The sequence below is a fragment of the Mirounga leonina genome, unplaced genomic scaffold (assembly GCF_011800145.1).
Source record: "Mirounga leonina isolate KUSES-001 unplaced genomic scaffold, KU_Mleo_1.0 Mir_447, whole genome shotgun sequence".
Lineage (NCBI taxonomy): Eukaryota > Metazoa > Chordata > Mammalia > Carnivora > Phocidae > Mirounga > Mirounga leonina.
The window spans coordinates 5,537,606-5,561,640 of NW_023270757.1; the positions used below are offsets into that span (position 1 = coordinate 5,537,606).

At 40.4% G+C, this 24,035-nt stretch overlaps 1 protein-coding gene across 1 annotated transcript in view; it reads left to right on the forward strand.

The window, feature by feature from the left end:
• The window catches only part of FREM1 (FRAS1 related extracellular matrix 1), a 236,825-nt gene that overhangs the window by 110,171 nt on the left and 102,619 nt on the right, over window positions 1-24,035 (forward strand). Inside the window, exons 10-16 of the mRNA XM_034987965.1 lie at window positions 1,346-1,454; window positions 5,047-5,178; window positions 12,847-13,191; window positions 13,805-13,947; window positions 20,995-21,188; window positions 21,912-22,002; window positions 23,315-23,482. Coding sequence (XP_034843856.1) covers window positions 1,346-1,454; window positions 5,047-5,178; window positions 12,847-13,191; window positions 13,805-13,947; window positions 20,995-21,188; window positions 21,912-22,002; window positions 23,315-23,482 — 1,182 coding nt within the window. The remainder of the gene's footprint in view (window positions 1-1,345; window positions 1,455-5,046; window positions 5,179-12,846; window positions 13,192-13,804; window positions 13,948-20,994; window positions 21,189-21,911; window positions 22,003-23,314; window positions 23,483-24,035) is intronic.

The following is a 24,035-nucleotide window of genomic DNA, read 5'->3' on the forward strand; positions in this document are numbered from 1 at the left end:
TTCAAGAATGGGCATGTGCCTTGCATTTCTGTCTTATAAATCATCCTTCCCTGTCAGCACCTGGTGCAATATGTGCATCATACATAATGAGGTTCTAAACTTAATGGAGCACTTGGGTGGCTCAGCTGGTTAAGCGTCTGCCTTTGGCTCAGGTCATGATTCCGGGGTCCTGGGATGGAGCCCTGTGTTGGGCTCCCTGCTCAGTGGGGAGCCTGCTTCTCCCTCTGCACCCCCCACCCCCCGCTCGTGCTCTGTCTTGTGCTTTCTCAAATAAATATTTTAAAAATCTTATCATATAGCCCCATTTATTAGCTATGGATTTCATGGAAGCAAATACAATCTGGATATTTAAAAATATGTTTGGAGAGATAGATGCCTGGAGACCAGGGTCTCTTAAAAGCAGCACCACTGGGGCGCCTGGGTGGCTCAGTTGGTTAAGCGACTGCCTTCAGCTCAGGTCATGATCCCGGAGTCCTGGGATCGAGTCCCGCATCATGCTCCCTGCTCAGCGAGGAGTCTGCTTCTCCCTCTGACCCTCCCCCCTCTCATGTGCTCTCTCTCATTCTCGCTCTCTCAAATAAATAAATCTTTAAAAAAAAAAAAGATCTTAAAAAAAAAAAAAGCAGCACCACTGGCCATTTGCACTGGATAATTCTTTGTTGTGGGGGTTGTCCCGTGCATGGTAGTAATAGGAGCATCCCTGGCCTCTGTCCTCCATTGGTCAGTAATACTGCCCACCACGCATACCCATTTGTGAGACCAAAAATGTCTCCAGACATTCCCAAATGTGCCCTGGGGGAACAAAGTCCCCTTAGTTAAGATGCACTTCTCTAGACCTTATACCTTTGAGAGAGGCTTGAGTGGTCTGATGCTGGTCTCCTGAGCAATTGCAGGGACCCTTCTTCAGTGTATTTGTTTATTTCAGGTTAAAAACTTCTTTTATGGAGAGGAAAATTTAAAAATACTGTTAACTAAGGAACAAAATCTAGAGCCTGAAAACGTGATATCAGGCTGTCAAAAATGAGATCAGGCGGGGCGCCAAGAGTCAGTTAAGCATCTGACTCTTGATTTTGGTTCAGATTGTGATCTCAGGGTTGTGAGACTGAGCCCCGCATCGGGCTCCACCCTTAGCAGGGAGCCTGCCTCTCTCCCTCTGCCCCTCCCCCTGCATGCCCCCTCTCTCTGTCTCTAAAATAAATAAATGAATCCTTAAGAAAAATGAGATCAAGGAACAGCAGAAACCTAAATCTGTTTTGCCTCCATCTGTGGTGTCTGCCCCAGGAATAATGGTATTTTATGTTATAAATTGTCAATGTGTGATTCTTATGCAAAGGTTTGTTTACAGGTGGAGGTGGAGGTTTATGATTTCTTCTTCGAAAGGAGTGCACCTATCACCATCCACATCTCCATCAGAACAGCGGATACAAATGCCCCCCGAGTGTCCTGGAACACAGGTGAAGCTCCGTGTAGGGCATCAAGCTACAGAGCCCTGAAGGGAGGACGGGAGATTATATGGGTCAGGAAAGAAAGGTCGTTTCTTTCCATTTCACGCATGAGGCAGCTGAAACCCAGACCAGTGAAGGCAATCAGAGAGTTGGTTTTGTTTTGTTTTGTTTTTCCTACCAGCAGGGTGAGAAATTTAAATCCAGGATTCCTGTGTGGTGAAGCCAAGTTTTTCCTCTGGAGGAACTAAGCCAGAAGGGACACCTTTCAACTGAATGAGCCCAGAAAGTGACTATTTGTGATATTGAGCTATAATTGGACAGAGAGAGAAAAGGTCTCCAACTCTGACTGTTCAGAGGTGGGAAGGAAGATGTAGACTAATTCATTGTCCTGTTTTTAGGACATGCAAGGAAACCATCATACGTGAATAAAGAGCTTAAACTGCTTTATTTATTTTAAAAGAAGGTCACTTCTGAGTGGTCTTTAATGCAATGTATATATTTAGATCAGATGTAAGTGTGGAATGTAAATGAAGATTTTTTCCTTTCCCACTGATCCCACTGATCGCATTCAAAACATACTTGTAAGTGGCGGTTGTAGGTTCTGTTAAGGGGAAACTATCTCTGATTTACATCCTCAAGTGGTGGCTTAAACTTGTCACTCTGTGTGTATGCGTGTGTGTGTGTGTGTGTGCGCGCCCTTGCACGCGGGTACACACACACGTGTTTGTATGTGTGTGAGTTTCAGTTGTGAGGAGAACATTGGTTGGGCAGTCTTGCTGCTTCTATGTCCCACTCTACTTCTGTTAGAGGGCTAATGAAAGAAAAGAAGGAATTGATAACCTGAAGTTTAGTAATAATCACATATTAAGTGGATTATTGCTTGAGTGTAGAGATTTAATAGTCTGTAGAAGCTGTGAAAGCTTGTGAAGAGAGCTCCAAATCCGGTTTGGCTACTTTGGACATGAGAATCTTTTTTAAAATGAATTTTTACTTATTATGAACTTAATATATGTTCCTCATTGAAAACTTGGAAAGTACATTAAACCATAAATTGAATGAGTGGATAACAATGATAATAATAATGCATGGATAGTAATGAATAAATGAATGAAACAGTAACAAATGAATAATACCATTTATTACTCCACCATGAAGACAGACCACTGCTAATATTTTGCTCTCTATACTTCCAGTCTTGCTCTTCTGCTGTGTCCCATGATGCCTTGTACTGTGGTGTACCGGACACTCTTGGCTTCAAAACCCTTATTACCAGTCACAGAGATTTTTCTTTTTTTTTTTTTTAAAGATTTTATTTATTTATTTGAGAGAGAGAGAATGAGAGACAGAGAGCATGAGAGGGAGGAGGGTCAGAGGGAGAAGCAGACCCCCCGCTGAGCAGGAAGCCTGATGTGGGACTCGATCCCGGGACTCCAGGATCATGACCTGAGCCGAAGGCAGTCGCTTAACCAACTGAGCCACCCAGGCGCCCCCAGAGATTTTTTTTTTTTAATTTTAAGTGGGCTCCACGCCCAGCATGGAACCCAATGCGGGGTTTGAACTCACGACCCTGAGGTCAAGACCTGAGCCAAGACCAAGAATTGGACACTTAACTGACTGGGCCACTCAGGCACCCCTCACGGAGATTCTTTATATGTGCTTGTCCTCCATCCCTTCTTCCCTCCCTTCCTTCTTTCCTTTCTTCCTCCCTCCCTCCTTTCTTCCTCTCTCTCTCTGTCTCTCTTTGTCTCTCTCTCCAGACTGTGTATCTTATCCCAGGTTTCCTAGTCAACAGCCCTTGACGCAGGTCAAATAAACTAGTCCTATACTGCAAACAAGAATGAGAGGGAAAGGCAGTTGTGGGAAACAGAGAAAAAGGTGGTGTGACTAGGTTGATGAGGAAGTGAGGTTGGCTGCTGTTTTGGGCTGGTGTCTCCAGGAGACGGAGCCACTGTGTGTGGGCGGAGTCAGAGGTGGGCTGGGGAAGATGTGAATGGTCTCTCTCTCAGCTCCTTCCCATCTCCTGGCTCACTGTGGTCAGTTTGCCTCCCTGGAGGTCAGCTCCCCACATGTCCATGATGAGCTGCCTGGCCCCTCTTTGCGGCTGCTACAGAAACTCCCTGGGTCCCCTGGTGTAGGACCTGGCCGTGGTCGCAAGGGTAGGTCATGCCACAAGCTGGCCCTTGCCCAAGAGGATGGTGGAGGTAAACGGCCACACACCAGAAGATGAGGCAGTGGTGGCAGCTGGGACTTTACAGTTGTGGGGACTGTAGGGACCCACATGGGGCTGCTGCTGTGAGAAATCAGGCACATGGTCACGGCCGGGGGGTGGGGGTGGGGCAGGGGAAGCTGGGCAGGTTTGAAAGGGAGCGTCATCTGGTCCACCAGTACACTGCCTTTAAGTTTTATCAACTTGTTTCCTTAAAAAGCTTTGCTCCCATTTAAGATTCTCTGCAATCTGCCAGCTCCTGGATCTCCTGAATAATGGGAATGGTTGGTGATGATGCTCTCAGCTCCCTATTTTTCACTGGAGTGTTCTGTCCAGGATCTATATTCTTGCTGCTCTGAGCAGCCCTTTCCCTCTCTCCCTAGATTTCCTCCAGCATGCTGGGTCCAAGGAGAAGGTTTTATTTCATTTCCTCTAGTTACAAAAGTCCGTTCTTTATTAGAGTCTAGAATAAAAGTCAGCCCTCATTGCGATGTCAGACACTTCATGTCTAATATCGTTAAACACTCCCTTAGCAGAGTAGCTCTGTATTTGCACAGTTACCCACTTTACATTCTCTGTCCTGTGAGCTACTCTTGCACTCCTAACTTATATGGAAAAACTCTTTTGATTTTTTGGCCCGCTTAAAATATCTAGATGTCATCTTTGAAAAATTCCTTGTGGACATTTTTGAACTAGAGACTACCATGAACATAACATCCATTCTTTCCTTTATTTATTTTCTGGCACCACCATGCCTCCAATAGATATATAAGGAACCAGTTGTCAGATTGGGGTTAATAGTATTAAAAGTAGAAATATTACAGGGCGTCTCAGTGGCTCAGTCAGTTAGGTATCTGCCTTTGACTTGGGTCATGGTCCCAGGGTCCTGGGATCGAGCCCCGAGTCGGGGCTCCCTGCTCAGTGGGGAGCCTGTTTCTCCCTCTCCCACTCCCCTTGCTTGTGTTCTCTCTCTCCCTCTCTCTCTCTGTCAAATAAATAAAATCTTAAAAAAGGTAGAAATATTACTGAAAATATGGGGTGCCTGGGCAGCTCAGTCGGTTAAGCGTCTGACTCTTGGTTTCAGCTCAGGTCATGTTCTCAGGGTCATAAGATCAAGCCCCGCATTGGGCTCCACGCTGAGCATGGAGTCTGCTTGAGTTTCCCACTCCTTCTCCCTCTGCCCCTCCCCTCTGCACTCTCTCTCTCAACTAAATGAATAAATCTTAAAAAAAGAAATATTACTAAAATAAAAGCTAAATTCAAATTTCTTGAAAAGCTTCCAAAGATACAATTTTCAGCTAGTATCGTGAGTGAAAATTCATTAATCTTGTCTTAAAGTAGGCATGTTGGCATGTCATAGAACTTTCTAGAACACTTTTCTGTTTTCTCTTGTAGGTCTGAGTCTTCTAGAGGGGCAGTCTCGGGCCATCACTTGGGAACAGTTTCAGATTGTCGACAATGATGACATCCATGCTGTCCAGCTGGTCACCGTGGGCGGCCTGCAGCATGGACGGCTTACACTAAGAGGTGAAAGATCAGTCTCTCTGACCTAGAAGAGAACCTGAGAAGTATTTTCTCCAAAGGCAGATCATATTTAGCAGGATGTACATAGCATCTCTTGGGCCTCATTTCTTTTTTTTTTTTTCAAGTTTTTATTTAAATTCTAGTTGGTTAACATATAATGTAATACTGGTTTCAGAAGTAGAATTTAATGATTCATCACTTACATATAACACCCAGTGCTGATCACAACAAGTGTCTTCCTTAATACCCATCACCCATTTAGCCCATCCCCCACCCACCTCCCTCCGTTAATCCTGTTTGTTCTCTATAGTTAAGAGACTCTTATTGTTTGCTTCCCTCTCTCCTTTTTTCTCCTCCCCCTAGGTTCATCTGTTTTATTTCTTAAATTCCACATATCAGTGAAATCATATGGAATATGTCTTTCTCTGACTTATTTTGCTTAGCATAAAACACTCTAGTTCTGTCCATGTCCTTGCAAATGGCAAGATCTCATCCTTTTTGATGGCCGAGTATTATTGCATTATATATATGTATATACCACAACTTCTTTATCCATTCATCAGTCGATGGACATTAGGGCTCTTTCCATAATTTGGCTATTGTTGATAATGCTGCTATAAACAGTGGGGTGCATATACCTTTTCAAATCAGTATTTTTGTATCCACTGGGTAAATACCAAGTAGTGCAATTGCTGGATTATGGGGTAGTTCTATTTTTAACTTTCTGAGGAAACTCCATACTGTTTTCCAAATTGGCTGCACTAGTTTTTGCATTCCCACCAACAGTGTAAGAGGGTCCCCCTTTCTCTGCATCCTTGCCAACATCTGCTGTTTCCTGTGTTGTTAATTTTAACAATGCTGACAGATGTGAGGTGGTATCTCACTGGAGTTTTGATTTGTATTTCCCTGGTGATGAGTGATGTTGAGCATCTTTTCATGTGTCAGTTGGCCATTTGTATGTCTTCTTTGGAAAAATGTCTATTCATGTCTTCTGCCCATTTCTTAAGTGGATTATTGGTTTCTTGCTAAGTTTGCTAAGTTCTTTATAGATATTGGATACTAATCCCTTATCTGATATGTCATTTGGATATCTTTTCCCATTCCGTAGGTTGCCTTTTAGTTTTGTTGATTATTTCCTTCACTGTGCAGAAGCTTTTTATCTTGATGAAGTCCCAATGGTTCATTTTTGCCTTTGTTTCCCTTGCCTGTGGTGACATATTTGGTAAGACGTGCTGTGGCCATGGTTGAAGAGGTTGCTGCCTATGTTCTCTAGGATTTTGATTGATGGTGTCATCTAGGTATTTCATCCATTTTGTTTATTTATTTATTTTTAACGATTTTTCTTTATTTGACAGACAGTGAAAGAGAGAACACAAGCAGGGGGAGTGGGAGAGGGAGAAGCAGGCCTTCCGCCGAGCAGGGAGCCTGTGCTGGGCTCGATCCCAGGACCCCGAGACCCTGACCTGAGCCAAAGGCAGATGCCCAAAGACTGAGCCACCCAGGTGCCCCTCATCCAGTTTGAATTCGTTTTGGTGTATGGTGTAAGAAAGTGGTCCAGTTTCATTCTTTTGCATGTTGCTGTCCAGTTTTCCCAACACCATTTGTTGAAGAGACTGTCTTTTCTTTGGACATTCTTTCCTGCTTTCTTGACATTGGACATTCTTTCCTGCTTTGTTGGAGATTCTTTCTTGCTATGGACATTCTTTCCTGCTTTTTTGAATATTAGTTGACCATAGAGTTGAGGGTCCATTTCTGGGCTCTCTATTCTGTTCCATTGATCTATGTGTCTTTTTGTGCCAGTACCATGCTGTCTTGATGATGACAGCTTTGTAATAGAGCTGGAAGTCCGGAATTGTGATGCCACCAGCTTTGCTTTTCTTTTTCAACATTCCTCTGGCTACTAGGGGTCTTTTATGATTCCATACAAATTTTTAGGATTGTTTGTTCTAGCTCTGTGAAAAATGCTGGTGGTATTTTGTTGGGGATTGCATTAAATATGTTGATTGCTCTGGGTAGCATAGACATTTTAACAACATTTGTTCTTCCAATCCATGAGCGTGGAATGTTTTTCCATTTCTTTGTGTTATCTTTAGTTTCTTTCATCAGTGTTCTATAGTTTTCAGAGTACAGGTCTTTTATCTCTTTCATTAGGTTTATTCCTAGGCATCTTATGTTTTTTGTTGCAATTTTAAATGGGATTGATTCCTTAATTTCTCTTTCTGCTACTTCATTATTGGTGTATAGAAATGCAACAGACTTCTGTACATTGATTTTGTATCCTGTAACTTTGTTGAATTCATCTATCAGTTCTAGCAATTTTTTTGGTGGAAACTTCCAGGTTTCCTACATAGAGTATCATGTCATCTGCAAATGTTTGACTTCTTCCTTGCCAATTTGGATGCATTTTATTTCTTTTTGTTGTCTGATTGCTGAGGCTAGGACTTCCAGTACAGTGTTAAATGACAGTGGTGAGAGTGGACATCCTTGTCTTGTTCCTGATGGTAGAGGAGAAACTCTCAGTTTTTCCTTATTGGGGATGATATTAGCTGTGAGTTTTTCATATATGATCTTTATTATGTTGAGATATGTTCCCTCTATCCCTACTTTGTTGAGGATTTTTATCAAGAATGGATGCTGTTTTTGTCAAGTGCTTTTTCTACATCTATTGAGGGCATCATATGGTTCTTATCCTTTCTTTTATTAATGTGGTGTATCACATTGATGGATTTGCAAATGTTGAACCATGCTTGCAGCCCAGGAATAAATCCCACTTAATCATGGTGAATGATTCTTTTGATGTACTGTTGGATTCGATTTGCTAGTATCTTGTTGCGAATTTTTACATCCATTTTTATTAGGGCTATTGGCCTGGAATTCTCTTTATCAGTGGGATCTTTGTCTGGTTTGGAATCAAGGTAATGCTAGCCTTGTAGAAGGAGTTTGGAAGTTTTCCTTCCATTTCTATTTTTTGGAACAATTGTTAGATCTTCTTGTTGGATAGAGCCCGTACTTATGGTATAGTGCCCTTCTTCATCTCTGTTTACAGTCTTTGGTTTAAAATCTAGTTTGTCTGTTGTAAGTATGGCTACTCTGGCTTTCTTTTGACATCCATTAGCATGATAGATGGTTCTCCAAGCTCTCACTTTCAATCTGCAGGTGTCTTTAGGTCTAAAATGAGTCTCGGGGCACCCGAGTGGCTCAGTTGTTGTGTCTGCCTTTGGCTCAGGTCATGATCCCAGGGTCCTGGGATCGAGCCCCACGCATTGGGCTCCCTGCTCAGCGGGAAACCTGCTTCTCCCTCTCCCACTCCCCCTGCTTGTGTTCCCTCTCTCACTGTGTCTCTCTGTCTAATAAATAAATAAAAATCTTAAAAAATAAATACATAAAATAAATAAGTAACATGAGTCTCTTTTAGGCAGCATTTGTGGATCTTGTTTTATTTTTTTAATCCATTCTGATATCCTATGTCTTTTTATTGGAGCATTTAGTACATTTATATTCAGAGTGATTATTGATAGATATGAGTTTATTCATATTTGTATTGTATTACAAATCCATTGTATTACCTGTACAGTTGGTGTTTCTGGAGATGTTCTCTATTCCTTTCTAGTCTTTGTTGCTTTTGGTCTTTCTTTCCTACTCAGAGAGTCCCCTTTAGTATTTCTTGCAGGGCTGGTTTAGTGGTTATGAACTCCTTCAGTTTTTGTTTGTCTCAGAAACTCTTTATCTCTCCTTCTATTCTCAATGACAGCCTTGCTGGATAAAGTGTTCTTTGCTGCATATTTTTCCCATTTAGCGTGTTGAATATTATCATGCCACTTTCTTCTGGCCTGCCAGATTTCTGTGGAGAGATCTGCTGTGAACCTGATTTGTCGTCCCTTGTAGGTTGGGAATTTTTTTCCCTTGCTGCTTCCAGAATTCTTTCCTCATCTCTCTGTTTTGCAAATTTTACTACGATATGTCTTGGTGTTGGCTGGCTTTTGTTGATTTTGATGTACCTCTTAGATTTGGATGTCTGTTTCCTTCTGCAGATTAGGGAAGTTTTCAGCTATGACTTGTTCAAATAAATCTTCTGTCTTAGACCTCATTTCTAAATAAATTGTCATATCCAGAAAATCTGGAGATCTTGAAACCATTAGCTTTTGTGTTAGGGTGCTCACATCAATGGATGACCATTCATTTACTTACCTATTTATTTATTGAAGGGGGAGGGGCAAGGAAGAGGGAGAGAGAGAGAATCTTAAGCAGGCTCCATGCCTAGCAAGTAGCCTGATGTGGAGCTCAGTCAATTAAATTGGACACTTAATTGACTGAGCCACCCAGGTGCCCCTGGATGACCATTTATGAGTAACATCTTGTACTTGGCTCATTATTTAAATCTCAGATGCCATGTAGTACTCCTTCTAAATATACTCTTCAACTGATGATCTTGTCCCAGTTGGAAGACAAAATATTTCCTTCTCATTTCTCTGATTCAGAAAAATGTATTGAAAAACAGAAAAACTTAGTTTTTTTTAATATTTGGTAATCATTATGTTATTATGTTAGTAGCATTATGTTATTATGTTAATTATGATCAAAAGGATAGTAGTTAACAAGGTAATAGCCTTAATAAAATAATATTCATATTGTATAATAATATAGTCCATTCCTTATAATGAGCTCAGAGGATTTAATTCAGTTATCCTCTTGGTATTCCTAACTATAAAGCAGAAAGGGAGCTCTTATTTATTATCATTTGTGATTAGGAATTCTGAAATCAAAAATGGAATGATAAATTCTCTTGCCTAATCCCAGAGGAGTAGGAGATCAGCTTAAGCCTGGGTATATCAATTAGGGTAGATGTTCAGGTGCATGTAAGGGAAACCCAGCTACAGTGATTTAAAAAATTCAAGAGTTATTTTCCTCATGTGACAAGTTGCCCAGAGGTAGGCATTCCAGATCCATGATGCCAGGAGCTCTTTCTGCTCTGACAGTGGTCACAAGATGGTGCCTACACCTCCAAACTTTGGGTCTGCATTCCAGGAAGGAAGAGAAGGGAAATGAAAAAAGTTATGTTAATTAATTTGCTCTCTCTAACAACTTTTTGCAGGAACCTGATACAGTGGGTTCCACTTAAATCTACCAAGCACATACTACCCCCTAGATGCAGTGGAGTTTGGGAACCTGAGTATTTTTTAATGGTCATATTGCCATTCCAAATAAAACTAGGATCTGGTACTGGTGAAGAAGCAGGAAGTGGCTACTGGGCAAGTAACCTGTAATGTCTATTATACAAGTGTTTAATCGCTTATTCCAAGAAGGTTTTTAAAACAACCATACAGCGTAGGGAGACTGCTGGGGCACTTGCCACCAAGAATTGTAATCACTTCTGCAGAGTGAAGCAATGTTTACTAATACTGTAGAAATGAAGAGTAGAGTGGTAGCGCATGATGATGTGGCTCAGAGGAGGTAGATAATAGTACTAATATTTATTAAGTATTTTCTTTGTGCCAGATACTATACAAAGCATTCTACATACTTTATCTTGTATCAGCTTTATGAAATGAAGTAGTATTATTATTCCCACTTTACAAATGGGGAACCTGAGATTTAGAGAAGTTGACTTGTCTAAGGTCATGTACCTAGAAAATGGCTGAACTGGGCTTTGAACCCAGGCCATTAGATATTAGAGCTCTAGCTCTTGGGCAATAAGCCAGTGATTCTCAAACTTTAGCATGTGTCATACAGACCAATGGAACAGAATAGAGAACCCAGATATGGACCCTCAACTCTACGGTCAAATAATCTTTGACAAAGCAGGAAAAAACATGCAATGGAAAAAAGACAGTCTCTTCAATAAATGATGCTGGGAAAATTGGACAGCCACATGCAGAAGAATGAAACTCAACCATTCTCTAACACCATTCACAAAGATAAACTCCAAGTGGATGAAAGACCTCAATGTGAGACAGGAATCCATCCAAATCCTGGAGGAGAACATAGGCAGTAACCTCTTTGACATCGGCCACAGCAACTTCTTTCAAGATACATCTCCAAAAGCTAGTGAAACAAAAGCAAAAATGAACTTTTGGGACTTCATCAAGATAAAAAGCTTCTGCACAGCAAAGGAAACAGTCAACAAAACAAAGAGGCAACCCACAGAATGGGAGAAGATATTTGCAAATGACACTACAGATAAAGGGCTGGTATCCAAGATCTATAAAGAACTTCTCAAACTCAACATCTAAAAAACAAATAATCAAGTCAAAAAGTGGGCAGAAGATATGAAAAGACACTTCTCTGAAGAAGACATACAAATGGCTAACAGACACATGAAAAAATGTTCATCATCATTAGCCATCAGGGAAATCCAAATCAAAACCACACTGAGATACCACCTTACACCAGTTAGAATAGCAAAAATGGACAGGGAAAGAAACAACAAATGTTGGAGAGGTTGTGGAGAAAGGGGAACCCTCTTACACTGTTGGTGGGAATGCAAGCTGGTACAGCCACTTTGGAAAACAGTGTGGAGGTTCCTCAAAAATTTAAAAATAGAGCTACCCTATGACCCAGCAATCGCACTCCTGGGTATTTACCCCAAAGACACAGATGTAGTGAAAAGAAGGGCCATACGCACCCCAATGTTCATGGCAGCAATGTCCGCAATAGCCAAACTGTGGAAAGAGCCGAGATGCCCTTCAACAGATGAATGGATAAAGAAGATGTGGTCCATATATACAATGGCATATTACTCAGCCATCAGAAAAGATGAATACCCAACTTTTCCATCAACATGGATGGGACTGGAGGAGATTATGCTAAGTGAAATAAGTCAAGCAGAGAAAGTCAATTATCATATGATTTCACTTATTTGTGGAACATAAGGAATAACATGGAGGACATTAGGAGAAGGAAGGGAAAAATGGCGGAGGGGGGGGAATTGGAAGGAGAGATGAACCATGAGAGACTATGGACTCTGAGAAACAAACAGGGTTTTAGAGGGGAGGGGGGAGGGGGGATTGGTTAGCCCGGTGATGGGTATTAAGGAGGGCACGTACTGCATGGAGCACTGGGTGTTATACGAAAACAATGGATCGTGGATCACTACATCAAAAACTAATGATGTAATGTATGGTGACTAACATAACATAATAAAATTAAAACAAAACAAAACAAAACAAAAAACTTTAGCATGTGACAAGAGGACTCTCCTGGAGGTTTAGTAAGACACAGATTGCTGGGGCTTACCTCCAGAACTTGCATTTCTAACGACTTCCCAGATGGTACTGATGCTCTTGGTTTAAGACCGCCCCTCTAAGAAGTGCTGCCATGTAGGATGATAACAATGAATTTAATAAAAATCAACATATTTTGTAGGCTTACTGTTCTTTAAGTTCTCTCATCCTTACTAGGGAATATGAGGTAGGTGTTATTATCCATTTTATAGACGAGTCTCAAACGAATTAAGTACTTTGCCCAAGTCTCACAGCTAATTAATGTTACAGCCAGTATTCAAAACCAGATCTGTGGAGGCCCAGAGCTGACTAAACAAGACTGTTTGTTTAAGTGAGGCAAGTATTGGCTGGTCCACTTTCCTCAATGCCTTCTCCTCTAGGGCTGCTTTCACTACAGCTGTTCCCTCGGCACCCATCATTCAGTCAGCTCCATCTCTGTTCTCTCCATCAGGCGGGAAAGGATTTCTCTTCACTGTGGCTGACCTTCAGGCTGGAGTTGTTCGCTATCATCATGACGACAGTGACTCCACCAAAGACTTCGTGATCTTCAGGATATTTGATGGCCATCACAGCATCCGCCATAAGTTTCCCATCAACATCTTGCCCAAAGATGACAGTCCCCCATTCCTCATAAGCAACATTGTGATTGAACTGGAGGAGGGGCAGACCATACTGATCCAGGGTTCCATGCTGAGAGCATCAGACATGGACTCCAGTGATGACTACATCTTCTTTAATATCACAAAACCTCCTCAGGCTGGAGAGATCATGAAGAAGCCAGGGCCAGGGCTGATAGGTAAGTTCTGAACAGTTAAGATTGTTGGTGTCAGAATTTGTACAAGGGTGGACATCAAGTTGATGAGGTAAGATACCATTATCATTCCCATTTTATGGATGGGAAACCTGATACCTGGAAAAGTTAAATTGATCTATTCAAGTCTGTGCATCTGGAGAGCTGAGCCTCTAGGTATTACATTATGAAAAATTACATCTGCCAAGCAAGATGATAGAACAAATAAGTTTGAAGAGAAGTGTTTAGCCTATTCTAAATTATTGGTAAAGTAATTTCATGAAAAACATTTGTTTATGTTTTATTAGAATAATTCCATAACTACTTCTTAAAGTAGTCAGGAGTAACAAAATAGGGATCAAATAGTTGGTGTTAGTTAAGACCGTTTCTTAAAAATATTTTTTGTAATGCTAATTTTTCTACCTATTTTAAGACAGGTGTAGCAACTTTAATTTTTCTGCTTATTATTTATAAGCTTTGATAAAAGTATTTAATGAAAAGTCCTTGAGTGCATACACCATACTAGGCAGAGAATACTTTGGAGATAAGTCCAGTATCTTTATACCCCAACATCTGGAAGATTGTTACAAAAGTATGTGCTGTTATGTGGACCCGATAGGCTATCCTGTCCCTGGCTTCCTTCAGAGGGATCTATTTAATGGCATCATTTATTATCGTCACTTTGGTGGAGAGATCTTTGAAGACTTTTTTGAATTTGTCCTGTGGGATAGCCATGAACCTCCAAATCTCTCAGTGCCACAGGTAAGAGGCCATCTCTGAATACTGCCCTCAAAGTCTTGTCCACAGATATCCATTCCGGGAGGTGTTATTAGAAACTGTGTAAAAGCAGGTTTTAAGGTTTAAAGCTTGAGAAACAATGGATTCAGCAAGATTAATTCAATTTCTTTGCAGCATGACTTCTCTACCATTTACTTTCCTAATTAGTTTTGTAAATTATTGTATTTGTAAAAACTCCGTGTAATGCAGGGTTTTCAAGATCATTTAACCATGGGGCCGTTTTATACAGAACAGCTCCCAAAATATGCTGGCCTCATAAGACTTGAGAAAACACTGGCATTTTATGTGTAGTGGTTGAAGTATAGTCTCTGAAGTTACACTGCCCATGTTTCTCTCCTGTCCTTGACCTTAACTAACTGTTTGACCTGTGCCTCAGTTTCCTCATCTGTAAAATAGGTAATAATACAACTTCCTTATAGAGCAATTGTGAGGGTAAGTGAGATAATCATGTATAAAGTACTGAGAACTTTCTGGCACATGATAAGTACTCAGTAGACAAATTAGCTATTATTTATTGTTGCTTTTGAAGAACTATTAGTTTTACCACCACTCAAGTATATCATTTAAGTATACAGGATGCAGAAATAAGTTTAAGGAGGCATTCTCATATAGAAATTACAGAAAATGAAGTTAGTGTAGGATCTGGACAACTATAAACTGTAAAAGGGTAGACTCCATGTAAAGAGAGGATGGCTGGTGGTAGGGGTGGAAAGACAGCTGAAAATAAGTGATTATTTACTATACCCGGTTCTTTTTGCTATGATCTTGAGAACCAGCTCTAGAATGATGTTTTAAAAAGATTTATTTATTTTACAGGGGAGTAGGGACAGAGGGAGAAGGAGGAAGAAATAGATTCACTGCCGAACATGGAGCCCAGATGCAGGGGTCAGTCTCATGGCCCTGAGATCATGACCTGAGCTGAAATCAAGAGTCAGGTGCTTATCAGACAGGGCCACCAAGGCGCCCCTCTAGAATGATTTCTTAAAGCATGTGTCCCTATTGGTTATATAATGCTACTCAAAATGTCACAGTCACTTACATTAGCCACTGCATAGGTGATTGAGCTATTCATCTGCTTGCCAAGACAAAGGTAACAAAAAGGGATGATCAGGAAGAATGATGTCAGAGAGCCCAGAAACTGAAGGAACTAGGTGATCCCTGTTAGGAGGGAATAGAGAATGAATGAGAAAATTCTTAATTCATCTGCATATTGAATAACAAATCAATTCCTTTACAAATAACAACTCCCTCTTTTCAACAGTGTATCATATGCCATTTCTAGATTGCATTTTTGCTTGAGACCTTAGTTGACTTGATAATCTAAAATGGCATCTACTAATAGGATTTATTTTTAAATCTTCTATTGTATCTATTCAAACTGACCTGTTTCTGACTAGAATACCATATCACTTTTAGTGGATTATGTGTTTTTTTAAAAAATTGAGAGCTCAGAGCTGTGAATTGTGCAAGACTGTTGAATCTCAGATCTGTACCTCTGAAACAAATAATGCAATATATGTTAAAAAAAAAAAAGAAGAAGAAGATAGCAGGAGGGGAAGAATGAAGGGGGGGAAATCGGAGGGGGACACAAACCATGAGAGACTGTGGATTCTGAGAAACAAACTGAGGGTTCTAGAGGGGAGGGGGATGGGAGGATGGGTTAGCCTGGTGATGGGTATTAAAGAGGGCACGTTCTGCATGGAGCACTGGGTGTTATGCACAAACAATGAATCATGGAACACTACATCTAAAACTAATGATGTAATGTATGGTGATTAACATAACAATAAAAAACAAAAGCAAAAAAAAAAAGAAAGCTCAGGACTTCTTTTTCCTCTTCTCCTATTACATATTTTATACATCGTAGGTATAGATATATTTATATTTATCTCATATTTATAGATCAAATGGAGATGTGAGATCTCTCTATAATAAGGTAATGAAAACTTTATTGAAGCAGAATTATTTCTAAATCTTGGCAAATAAGTCAGATCAAACTCTGTATATCCAGATGATGGATAGATTTTGAAAGAAGAGGTCATAATTATATTTTTCTTTGCTTTCGTATTCTTAATCTTTGTTGAGAAAGAGACAGAGACAGAATCTATAAATTTGCTGTGTCTTCATGTACCACCTATTCTTTGATTCCTAAATATTCTCCAGCTCGGTCTTATGTACCCACCTCCATACCTGACATCATTACACATATGTCTCACCAGCATTTTATTTTATTTTTAAAGATTTTATTTTTATTCACTTATGAGAGAGTGTGAGAGAGAGGTGAGGGGCAGAAGGAGAAGCAGACTCCCCACTGAGCAGGGAACCTGATGCGGGACTCAATCCTGGGACTCTGGGATCATGACCCGAGCCAAAGGCAGACATCCAACCGACTGAGCCACCCACGTGCCTTCACCAGCATTTTAAATTCATCATGTCCACAATCCATGAGACATTTGGAATATTTCCCCCAAACTTTTAGAAAACCACTGTAACTAGAATCCCTGAAGTCCTCCCCAGCCCTTTTCTCCATCGAATATCTGTATAACTGGTCAGTCAGCAGGTCTTACTAAATCGATAAATTTCTCTCATGTGTCTCTAGCTCTCCACTGCACTGCCAGTGCTTTCGTTCCAATCTTCATCTTTTGGGGGCTAAATTATCGTCAGAATCCCTCACATCTCTTAAGAATAGAGGAGATCAGCCACATCCTTGTAACTGAGGACAATTAAAACGCATTAATACAGTGGCAGAGTGTTTGGTAACATTCCTCTGGCATCCATTTTTTTCCCCCCACTTCTGACTAGTGACAGCTTTAGCTTGGTCCTTCTCCAGATTATGGACCTACTCTCAGCTATAGCATCACCTGCTCCAAGAATCCTTTCCCAATGCCCTCCATTCCATAACTCTCCCAGGCTGGCTCAGCTTGTCCTTTTATATGATCTGATATCAAATAACTAAAATGTGAGGCCATTATTTGTTTTATTGGATCAACTGTGAGCTCACTGATGGCAGGAATCACAAATTATTTATCTTGTATCTTCCGACTTTGTTTCAAGACTCGAAGTAGAGCCTCAAGAGCTGCTTTTTTGTGTGTACCAAAATGAACTCTGGTTCTTTCCATTTTTCTTGAAAGTAAGAGAAAATAAGAAGACTGAAACATTTGGTAGGAACTGGGGAGGGAGTGCCATAGGGAGGAATAAGTGTAAATCTTTATTCTTCAGAGTTTCTAGGAATTAGTGTGTGCCTAACAACAAAACAAGTATTGTGTGTGTGTGTTGGTAAGCGTTTCTGTGTTGTAAACCCCCGATGTCATCATTGAAACTCTAATTTTTAAGGGACTTGCATGATCATTTAGTCTACTTGATGATTGCATCTTCAATTTGGACAAGTATCTAGTCATGTCTTACAGATAAAAATTCAGCAAAATCTGGTCACCAAAAATTAAAGTAGGGCACAAGATTGCTTAGGCCACACTGTTGGAAAACTGCCTTTCATAGAGACAGAAAGCAAGGATGTCCTCAGGTGAGACACGATGCACATAAAGCAGGAAAGAAGTTACATAAGCAGGGATGCCCTTTCCCTCCTCTTGTCCTTCTCTACTGAATGCTCGTCAGAAAGGTTGACTGACACACCAACCAACAGTGTGTCTACACATCAGCAAGAAACCCCTCTCTCTTTCTGTCTTGGTTGTCATTACTGTCATCAAATAAAGCCTCACCCGCTCAATTTGTTTTTGAAAAATATTTCCTTCTTTATCCTTCTCCATAGAGGCCTTTATAGGGCTTAAGCTGTAAGAGATCTTAAACCAGGAGGAAGTGATATTAGAAGTAAAATGGGGTGGTGGGGGGAAATGGGTGATATAGGTGATGGGGATTAAGGCATGCACTTGTCATGATGAGCACTGGGTGTTTAAAATAAAAACTTAAAAAAAAAAAGAAGTAAAGTGGAGAATGAAAAATACAGATAGATGAGAGAAACAGGACGAGGACTAAGAAATGGAGGAAGAAAGGAAGCAGGTCCCACAAAGTCCTGTGGGTCAAGTGGGAGGAGGCAACTGGATGTGACTGGATGAGAGAAGAGGCACCCAGGGCATGGGCATTTGTCAGAAGTCAGACTGGAGAGTGGGGTGGGCAAAGCTAACTTGGGTAGTAGTTCCTGGGGCAGAGAAATAGCGCTGGATAATCTCAAAAAGAAGATGCAAGATAAAGAATCAGGCAAAAATCAAAGCGGATACAGAGAAAGGATCAAGAACCCAGGCTTGTAAGGAAGTCAGATACTAGCTGTCGGAGTATCATATATCAAGTCTGATTCTGAGGGTCAAGGTCAAGCTTTGTCATTTTGTGTACTGCTTTATCACTTTATATTCAGATTCTCTCTAAGTCTGTTTGCAGGTGCCTGTGGCCATAAGTAGACTGGAGGGATGTAGGGAGAGTCAGCAGCAAGAGCCCAGTGATTGGGCATTAGGTTTTCATTGTCTGGGAATGGGTGTTCAATAATGTCTTTTTTTACAACCAAATTTCAGTACAATGAGAATTCTTTATTTCTCTATGGAGCTTGTTAAAATAGGACTTTTCTTACCCACAGACACACGTACAATAATTGTTTAAACATGCATAAATATGTAAAGATACATCAACTTAAGTGATCATAAAGCATGTTGAAAAATGTGCCCACCAAGAATTACTACAGGGGTATAGAAAAGCATGCTTGTACATTCTTTTTACACAAAGAACACATTGGAGAATAAATTAGCATGGAAAATGGTCTCTTTGAAGGCACAATAACTATTGTTTCCATATTAAATCCAGTTTTTCAATTAAGTGGAGCCTCGCTGATGCACACTATGGCTGGGAGGTCCCATAGAGAATTTCTGAACTTTGTAGATTAGCAAAAAAACTGTAATTGGAAAAAAAATTGTGACACAGACTCCAGGAGACTGGAGAAATGACTGTCATTGTGTTCTTTTATTTTGATAACTGGCTTTAGTTTTTAATTATTGAAATGCTTCATAATGGAGTAGTAAATATGTTGTATGCTTTTGTAAAAGTAATGAAGGATGAAGACAGGGAATTAATTAATTGAGCACCTACTACTGGGTACTCACTGTGCTACTAGAGAGAAAAACTGAGCCCCAAAGGAGTAAAATTATCTGCCTCAGGGAGCTTAGCTTGTAGGTGACTGAGCTGATGTCCCAGGCTTTATCATCAAAAAGCTTAACCATGCTTTAGTTTTTGCTTTGTACATCAATTTACAAAGGAATTTTCTTCATTGTCAAATTAAGTATTGTGAACACCATTATTGTAGACAAAACTGGCATTGCTGATCTGTGCTTTGGTAACAATATTAAAATAATTAGAACCAGAGTAAGAATACTCTCACGCATCAAGCTGTGCAAAGATCCGTGATGCCAAACAAATGTCCCATTTTGAGAAAGAGTTAGTAATTGCCTTCTCGCTACCAGTTATGGATTATTGGAAAAAAAATAAATGTGATGATAAAAGCTGTTTGGCAAAGTTGCCTTGTCCTCTTACATGATCCCAAACCTGTGAGTATGATTTTAAGAATTAAAAAAATCACAAATAGGCCATTTTGACTGAGTTAGCGAACACTGATGAAGTATCTCCCTGTCTACAAAATAGGATACCAGTTTTTGTGGAGCAATGGAAATGAACATAATATTTATTGAGCACCTACTGTGTGCCAGATATTTATCTACGTGGTGATATTTGATTCTCAAAGCAACTCTGTGAGATTGTTGTTGTTACACTTAACGAACCAATAAAACTGACACCCAAAAAGGTCGAGTGACTTGTTCAAGATTAATAACTACTGAGTGGTATACTCTGCATTTTAACTGTCTGTCCACTGACAAATTCCACATGGTTTGCACTAGGCTATGATTCTCCCTTTGTGGATATTTTAGTCTAGGAGAGACCAACATGTGAACTACTGAAAATTAATACAAGGCAATACAAAATAATAATGTTTGTTGAGGGATAAGCAAAATTCAAAAATAATTCTGAGCCAAAATTAAGAGTTGAACGCTTAACTGACTGAGCCACGCAGGAACCCCAAGAAATTGGGCAAAGTTTTAAGAAGAACCCTCCAGGGTAAGAAAGCCTCAAGTTGCTGGAGAAAGCAGGAGAAAAGCATTGCAGATTGAAGGAACAGCATGATCCAGAGCATAGAGACCTGCTTGATAACTACAGCCTGGTATCTTGTGCTCATCTAGCGTCCTGGGTTAATGTTGAAAGGTGATACAAGATAAAGTTGAAAAATAGAGTGTGTCTAAACCATGGAGGTCTTGGGTGCTATGCTGAGGAGCTTGAATAATTTAATCCCTCCCGAGTGGTTCTTTAGTTTTTTTGGGGAGAGGAATAACTGATTTGACTTGCATTTTTTTTTTTTTTTAAAGAGAAGACTAGAGATATGTAAAGTCTAGATTAGGTATTGGAGTTAGGGCTTACAGGAAGCTGTTGCAATAATGTAGGGAAACAACGATGAGAGCTGGAGCTAGACCAGTAAGAGTGGGAATGACAGTTGGGGTGGGGGCAGGGTGTGGTCATGGCATAGGAAATTTGGTAAGCAGAAACTCTGGGACTTGGAGATGTGTTATGTGTCAGTGGAGAGGAAGGAACCAAAAGTCATGACAAGGTTTCTAGGATCAATGACTGAGTGGAGGATGGTAGTGAGAGAAAGCACAGGTTGTTGGTGCAAGGGAGAAGTAGAAATAAAATCAGGAACATATTTTGTGTATTATGTGCTTGTTCTATAGCATTCATGGCTGCATTAACTATAATTGTGATAATTCTATTCTTAAAATATAACATTAAGTGGGTAAGAATGTTCCATTTTTGGCCCATGTTCTTAATAGCTCCTGAATCATTTCAGTGGAAGTATATTACAAATGGGAGTTTTTGAAAAGCATCTTAACCATGACTGGGTGATTGTGGGGTGTTTTCTTTGGTGTCCTTTGGTATTTCAAATTAATGGCACAGGTAATTTCTTTCCAGGTGGTGACCATCCATATCACTCCAGTGGATGACCAGCTTCCAAAAGAGGCTCCTGGAGTTTCTCGGCATTTGGTTGTCAAGGAAACTGAGGTGGCCTACATAACTAAGAAACATCTACATTATATAGATACAGAATATGACAGGGAGCTTCTCTACACGATAACGACACCTCCATTTTTCTCTTTCGGCCACAGGTATCTCTTGAGAAGTCATCACCTGGGCTATTTGTTGAGGGTTGTGTCCAAGGACTGAGTTGCAAGTGTCCATGTACAGTACTGTGGTTCAGTTGCTCTGTTGGTCAGACATGAACTTGTATTCAATTCCGCATTTACTGTAATCTCAAACTTATTTCATACCTCCCTTCAAAAGCTGTATTAATTGGTAAGTGACCTGCCACTTATAGTGTCTTCAGCTTAGGTAAGCTTAAAATAGTCTTTAATCTTTTTTTTTCATACAACATTCCTTTTTTTCTAAAGAGAATGTTATTTTTGTCTTTTTTAAAAAAATTTATTTTATCTTTATAACACTATTTTCAGATATTGCAGGACACAAAATGGTCATATTCTATAATCCCAATCAGAAAAGTGGCATGAATATACCTGAGGCTTGTGTCATGTACATGATAGCAAGAAAACATTTTTTAGGATGAGAAGAATGATTCACTTTCATGAAATCAAAATAGAAAATTCTGTACATAGTTTCTGCAGTCATAAGAATGGCATTGATGATTCTGGACAGAAGGCTAGAACCACCCCCACCCCCACCCCCACCCCCGCAAGAGAGAATATGAAGATGGAACATTTGATTTCTTCTTGCAATGAGCATTTGTAGCTTTAGAAAATTTGGTTGCAGGCTCTTTGACTTAATGTTTCTTGCCTGGAAAATTAGCTGATGTGTTCTCCTGTATCTCTCTTTAGACATCTGGATGCTGGGAAATTGTTTATGGTCGATAGCATTCCAAAGCTGACCAAAAATCCTGCAGCCCCGGGGCTGAGATCATTCACTCAGGTATGATGCTATGCTGAAATGTTGACCCAACATGATGGAGGTGTCTTCTGAGAGAAGGGATGACACTCCTAGTGTTGCACTTGAGAATGATGGCCTTTGACATACGTCAAAAGTATCAAATGCTTGATGTCTACGTTCTTTCTGCTTGCAGACTTTTATTTAGCATGTGCCATCTACTTGACAATGCTTCATTGGGCTGGATATGATTTCAAAATCTTGTTATAATTCAGCACAGCTTTTTTGCATCATTTTACCAGTAGCAGGGCTCTGATTTACAGACCTGGTGCCTACGGTTTTATTCTAACACATTCAAGTAGTCTAGATCCTACCGTATTAGTTTCCTAGGGCTGCCGTAGGTACCACAAACTGAGTGGCTTAAAATAACAGACTTACTGTCTCGAAGTTCTGGAGGCTGGAAGTCTGAAGTAAAGGTGTTGTCAGGGTCGCAATTTTCTGAAACCCTGTAGGGGAACCCTTCCTTGCCTCTTCTTTGGACTCTTTGACCTTCTTTGGCTTGTGGATCATCACTTCATTCTGCCTCTGTCATCCTATGGCTGTCTTCTCTCTACATGTCTCTCTCTTCTTATGAGGACACAAGTTATATTTCATGAAGGGCTCACCCTTCAGTGTGACTACACTTTATCTTAACTGATTACAGCTGCAACAACCCCATTCCCAAATAAGGTCATATTTTGAGGTACTAGAGGTTAGGACCTCAACATATCTTTTTTGGGGGAACACATTCAACTTACAATACCTACTACCATCCCAAATTCTTCACCAACCTTCTCCCCCTTCCTGTGGACTCTTCTCTGAATACTCCCCTGAGAGTCACAGTAATGGTGATGAATACTTAGGCAGCAACTACCCCTGTCCGTAGGGCTAATTCTGCCTAATCTCACTGTAGTTAGATGATGCAAATGAGTATGTAAACCCCATGTGCTTAGTACTATTATTTTATTATTTTATTTATTGTAGTGATAAGGAAACAGAGGCCTCACAAGTTTAAGTAACTTGACCAATATCACACAGCTAATTTGTGGTGGAGCTGGGTTGAAATTCACATCTCCTGTCTTTTATAGAGTTGGCTGGTGTCAAGCACTTGACATATTTACTTAATTTCTTTGTTCTTTTCCCTCCTGGTTTTAGAAAAAGCGATTTATAAAATAGAACTTTTTGGACTCTTCAAAGTGATGATGTTGGCATTTCCAGTGTTGGATGTCAACATGATGGGTCTCGGAGACCTAGCTCTCTGAAAGTCTCTGATCCTTGCAGATGGGCACCCACGTGTCCATCTTGATTTGCTTTGCAGCATGCTGTGAACCACATGAAAGTGGCCTACATGCCACCCATGAGAGATATAGGCCTCCATCCAGGACATGTCCAGTTTGCCTTTTCCATCAGTAACCAACATGGTGGCACTTTGCATGGGATCTGCTTTAACATTACAATTCTTCCAGTGGACAATCAAGTTCCTGAGGTATGTACGATGTTTGATGTGAAAGATAAAGAGGCGGGAAGACCTAAGGAAAGAAAAGAAAGACTTGAAGACTTAGTGGAAATGCTAACTTTTCTTTAGGCTATTTTCCAGAACTTTTTAATTTTTCAGCTACAGTGTAGGAAAAAAAGTTTGGGGAGGGGAGTCTTTCACCTCCCAAGGGTCTTTCTGTCTAAAAGGTGAGATTTTCCAGTTGCTGAATTTGGCATTATTTTCAAAGCTTTATCAAAACCTCTTTCCTTTCCGCTAAGTCTCACATGCTGATCAGGGGAAAGGGATTAAGTTATGGGTCTCTTAGCAACCGGAAGGACTTATTTACTCTCATTGCAGGCCAACTCTATGCTCGCTTAATTTTTCAAATGACTTAAGATGGGTTCTTTTATCCTCTCCCATCCCAGCCCCAGTGTTGACATAAATGGTCAAACAGTTGGGTCTCTTATTAAAACTGAACTACAAAGATGATGTTACCTTGTGCATCTTATCTGTGAGGCTGGACTTCATAATGAAAGTTTGTTCCAAACCCCATCAGAGGGTT